The 5,429-nt window shown below is 39.7% G+C and overlaps 1 protein-coding gene across 1 annotated transcript; it reads right to left on the bottom strand.

Annotated features, from left to right (window-relative positions):
* Nucleotides 1-1,172: 1,172 nt before the first annotated feature.
* On the bottom strand, nt 1,173-3,184 carry LOC104415548 (triose phosphate/phosphate translocator, non-green plastid, chloroplastic). The gene is made up of 6 exons (XM_039316251.1): nt 3,024-3,184; nt 2,802-2,921; nt 2,633-2,710; nt 1,869-1,998; nt 1,455-1,605; nt 1,173-1,261 (listed from the first exon to the last, which is right to left on the bottom strand). Exons 1-5 carry the CDS (start codon nt 3,087-3,089, stop codon nt 1,529-1,531), a joined length of 471 nt encoding a protein of 156 aa, XP_039172185.1. The 5' UTR covers nt 3,090-3,184; the 3' UTR covers nt 1,173-1,261; nt 1,455-1,528.
* Nucleotides 3,185-5,429: the final 2,245 nt, after the last annotated feature.

Genomic DNA, 5,429 nt, shown 5'->3' with positions numbered 1-5,429 from the left:
CGATGATGTTTTAAACTAGGTGGCGTGCAAAGTTTAATGAATTAATTTTAAGTACGAGAGCACGTACGAATTTATTTCCGAAAGATTTAAAGAAAAAAAAGTTGGAAATGGGTTGTTGGGCAAGAAAAAGAGAAAAAAAATGAAGTATCGGGTTTGGACACCAATTTTTTTTCCTCAATAACACATTAAGGTTTTAAACTAGATGCGTACAAAGTTTAATGGATCAATAACCACAGGACAATCGATTATCCTTGTTTTTATTGTCCTGTTCAATATATATAGGCGCTCAATTTAGTATTTATTTACACTATGAAACACGGATTGAAACAACTCATTTTATAAATAAAAAACCAAAAATACCCTTCATAACCCATGAACCCCTTAATGCCATGAACTCCTTAATGCATTGACCTAAAAGAGAAATTATTGCATGGTCTATAAAATATATAGACGAACATTACAAGATCAATTATCCTGATGAACTTGGTCTACATAATTTATATGTCATGCAATGTTTTTTCCTCCGATTTCAGAATGTGTTAATTTCCATTGCCATTATCAACCAGAACGACCATCTTGATATCCTTTGCTTTTCGGGTGAAAGTTACCAAGAAAACAACATAAGAAGAAAAACTGAAGCTCTATAAATATACTGCTGCAGTGATTCTGGACACGGACATATACAGCAAATGAAGTTTTATTTGCAAAAAAAGGTACCTAGATCATGTACCGGTGATCTCTACAGATATCAGAACCAGTAGCTACAAGCATTTAATTAAGAAATTCTACATACAGAGAAAAATTGAAGGAACCATTAGCCAAAAGGAACTCAAATGCTCAAAACTCAGTCCCTAGAGAAGGCCATTTACAGGTGACGTGCTAAAAACTGGCTTGTCTTTGCTAGCTTCATACATTGCGGCGCCATTGCTACTGCTCTTCCTCCGAGGCTTCACCTCTCCAAGCATGGTTATGACATCCCTCATGCAGGGCCTATCTCTCGGTAGCTTTGCAGTACAGAGGAGCACTATTCTGAGCACCAAAAGCATCTCTTCCTGCACATGCTTGCAGTTTCTTACATTGGGGTCTAGAGCTTCTTCCAGAGCTCTGTTGTCCCTGATTTTCCTCCGTATCCACTCGACAATGTCAACGGATTCTCTGAACTTGAGGTCTAGAGGCCTTTTGCCTGCGATGAGCTCCAACACTACGACACGGAAGCTGTATATGTCTATCTTTTCGTCAACCTTCATGGTGTATCCGTACTCTGTCGGCGAACATCAAAAAATTGCAGCATTGTTAGCTAAGGAAAGGTGATGAGCATATGTGATACTTTCATCACTTTTTAGCATTGACCAGTAGCTATTTTGCAAGGGTAATACGGTTATTAACTGGGACACTGGAAAGATCTGATAGTTGATCAATTCGATGGAAGATTATGAGAGTAATAATCAACTTACCAGGCGCAATGTATCCATAGGACCCTGCCACTACCGATACTGTTTCGTTCTTTCGGAGCATCATTGGTGGTCCTTCAAGCAGTCTTTGGCTTGGTCTTAATGCGCTTCACGCGCGAGTACAGAAAGACTCCAGCAAGGGCCACTCCCGTACCTAATAACATCACCACAATGAGAAAGATAACAAAACCATAACCATGAGAGCAAAATAATCTAAATAGCAATACAATAGTAGTACTATGGAACCAAGCTAAACCAGTTGATTAACCAATAAACAGATACCAGATCTCATTTTCCCTAGAAGCAAATGCCATTATATGCTTTCTCGCTAAGGTTTGGGGAGGGAAGGGGAAGAAACAAAAGCCAAAGAAAATAACAAACTTGGAAAAAGGCTGTTCAGATGGTAGCATAAATCACCTAGGGAATTTATGGGTGAAACTGGAGTTCGGAAGAAGAGAACTAAGCTGACAATGACCACAACACGCTTCACGCAGTTTCCTACGGAGTGGGTCACTGGCGATACCCTCTGTAGTATCATGTAAGAGACCTGCACAAATTCAACAATTAAGGTTGGTATTTCCCCATTAAAAAGTGCTATTGAAGACTTGCATGACTGAAAAACAATCAATTCCTTCTCCTGCGTGTACTTCATTGTTCTTGCGGGCACGAACACTATGCACATTAGTGCAGATATTGTGGCATATCGTGATTAATCCGAAGCAGACAGTTATCCAATTCTATAGACATGTAAACAGACAACGTTATAGAGTTTGCTGATCCAATAAGAAGATCAACAATATCAAGGGATAATTGATCCGATGCGAGATGAGTTAAAAATCACTATTGCCCCACAGTGATTTTCAACTGATGTCACAATGATGGAGACAGCTGTTTTGTTTCTCAAAAGTTCCAAAAAATTTTCACTAGTGATGTCACAAATTGATCCTTTCGATTTTCTGCCATCCCGTAAATTTGCTTATCTAAACTCGATGTCCTATAGAGAAGACTCAAGGGGTTCTGAGTGCTTAAAGAAAGGGGTCACAGTAATAGATTTGAAAATGAATGCCAAAAGCAATTATGAATGAGGCACACAACATAGCTAAAGATTTAGATCGTCAAAGAAATGTGTGGCCCGTGACCCCAAAAAAAATGAAAATATTGCATTGGGCAAAAAGCCTCACCTGCTGGTATGCATGGAAGCACAACGCTGCAAGGAAGGACCTGGTTAATACCTGCTGGACATTTAATCCCTGTTGCGCCTGTTGTTAAGATGAGAAAAAAGGCATATCAGAAAAACTTCCATATACATAACCCTTTTGAGCAATTATTAAAGTTTGAAAGAACACTCACTGCGGCTTGTAGGGATGCAGGAGTGAACTTGAGACCTTCCGTGAAAAAAGTCACAGGGAATAATAAAACAAATGACATCACGGTTATAATCGAAAAGAGAGTTATATTGTCCAAGGATTCCTGTACATCAGCAAATTCAACTGCCAAAATAAGAGAACAATCGCATAATGTAGCTTCAAATACTCAATAGTCTGAAGATGAAGACAAAACGATTCATGATACCTCCTTATTGACCATGACATTCTTGCTGAGCACATCACGAGATTGATTACTCAGATTCGAGGCCATTGCGCTCCAAAACCCAGCCCTTAGAAACCATAAAAGCCAAAGTCATGCGCACCGAACAAAAATAAAAGACCTAAACTATGACTCTTCGACCGATGAGCTAGCTAGAATACATAACTGAAATCAAACATAAAGTTTAGGCTATATCCATTTTTCTACTCCTATATCTTTAGTATTTTACTAAAGTTTCTCACCAGTCAAAGGAAGCCTCTGTCATCGATGCAAGTGCAACTCCACCAACGATTGGTAACAACCCAGATGGTCGGAAAATGTAGGGGTCAAAAAAGACAAAAAAGTTAAAATGGGAGGCGGATATTAAATGCTACACCATGAATATCATTAGTCTTTTGAGATCATCAGAAAATTAAGAAACATGAACATTACATGTTAAGTTCAACAGGTAACCATATTAACTCGGCAAACTAAATGGTTGCAAAAAATGATGAGCTCTACAACAACTCACGATAAAATGGTGCATCATTTAGTAACCGAAAAACTACATCAGAAGTGAAAGTTGGAAATAAAGGGCAAGATTTATAAGTATTTGCACCTCCTCAAGAAACATAGCCGATCGATGGACAGAGAAAAATGGCTCCATGCCAACGGATTATCCGAACTCGGGGTCTAGAGGCCTTTTGCCTGCGATGAGCTCCAATAGTATGACACCGAGCGGACTAGAGCTCACGAGAGGGAGGCAGAGGGGCGTTGGTGTCAGAGTCGGGTTCAGGGGAGGAGGCGGCGTCGGAGTCGAGGGCGACGGAGTCAAACGGCGGAGGGGGAGGTGGAGGGCCGTTGGCATCGCGTTTCGCTGGAAGAGAGGCACGACTTCGCGGAGGGGGGAGAGAGAGAGCAAAGCGGACATCGCGAGAGGGAGGCAGAGGAGCGTCGGTGGCGTCAAGCACATTGAAATGAGAAAAGGGTTCTTCGGAATCATTTTTTTTTTCTTTGACGATTTCCGAATCAATTTACGCGAGCATTTTTTCTTCCCCTTTCCTTTGGTAGGGCTTTTCTCTGAGGACTGTATGGTTGCAGACTTTCAGTTGGTGACCATGGATGGACGAAGCAAGAGATATATACTATTTCTTTAATTTATTACTCCTTTAGGAGTTTCCAAGAAACTTCAACTAGTGGCTAGACTGGAACAAGTGTTTTAAATGTTTATTTTCTACTTGCTTAGTATATATTTGTGACAGTTGTTAATTAATGTATTTTAATTCCTAATTATCCGATGCAAAATTTGAGAAAAACGGTCTGGGTCGCGTTCCTTTATTTTTTTATTTTATTGAACAAGGACTACAATATGATTCTTTAGATATTGCGTCTTACCTCTCTTTGAAGGGAGAGCTCATGGAAGTTCTCTATAATGATTTGGGATTTTGGACCTTCAACTAATCACCCATTCAAGTCTATTCTTTGCCCCTACAAGTTATGAGTCGGTTTCACAACAATGATATTTTTGAAGTGATGGGGAATCAACACTTGTAGGATTCGGGAAACTGCGATCGTCCTTGCTAAGCATCTTGTCACCTACAAAGGAAAAGAGTGGTATTAATCAAGCTATGTTCAGGCATGAGATACACTATTTTCTTCAAAAGTCAGGTGATCCTTTTGTCTCAGTTCCTTTATATGTCCTCGTTTGCCGATGGCTTGCCCCACTTTGTTACTGGTCAGTGGCGTGCATGAAGTTTTAAGAGCGAACGCTTCTTAAACACTCTTGAAGATGACATCGTGCCCGATTGATATAAGATTAGCCCCCACATTGACTCTGTCTACCTCTGTAAGTTTCTTTCTCAAGGGCACGTGTGGAGCTGATTGGTCTCTGCCATGCTATTGGGTTTATGTAATCTACATTAAGTACAACATCATACGTTAGCATATGAATGAATAGTGCGGAGTTAGAACAAATGGGACCTGATGGCAATCCTCCCTTATTAAATCATATCTCGAAGGTGTGCTTTATTCCTCCACTAGATCATCGGGATTTGTCTTGCCACTTCATGTGCATTCTGAAGTCACAAGTTTTTATTTTTTATTTTTTGAGATGTATTGAAATTTTTGACTTCAACAAATTTTGGAGGGATAGTGCAGAAGCCCAGCCTTCAAAGAGATTTGATCATAGGGCAAATTTGATGTGCTTTCACATGCTCTCAAAACATGAAAATTTCTCGTGAACTTGCAATTTATTGAAAGGAACGAGTTATATTATTGAGAACGAGAAATCGAAATCTAAAAAAGTAGGAAAGACTCCTATGTAGAGGAATATGCAGATAATTAAACATGCCCCTACTCTGGGCAATTCGAACTCATTCTATCATCCAAATCCTCATCAATGACAATGGCAGT

The sequence above is a fragment of the Eucalyptus grandis genome, chromosome 7, assembly GCF_016545825.1.
Source record: "Eucalyptus grandis isolate ANBG69807.140 chromosome 7, ASM1654582v1, whole genome shotgun sequence".
In the NCBI taxonomy this organism is placed as follows: domain Eukaryota; kingdom Viridiplantae; phylum Streptophyta; class Magnoliopsida; order Myrtales; family Myrtaceae; genus Eucalyptus; species Eucalyptus grandis.
This window is presented reverse-complemented; position numbering and strand designations above follow the sequence as displayed.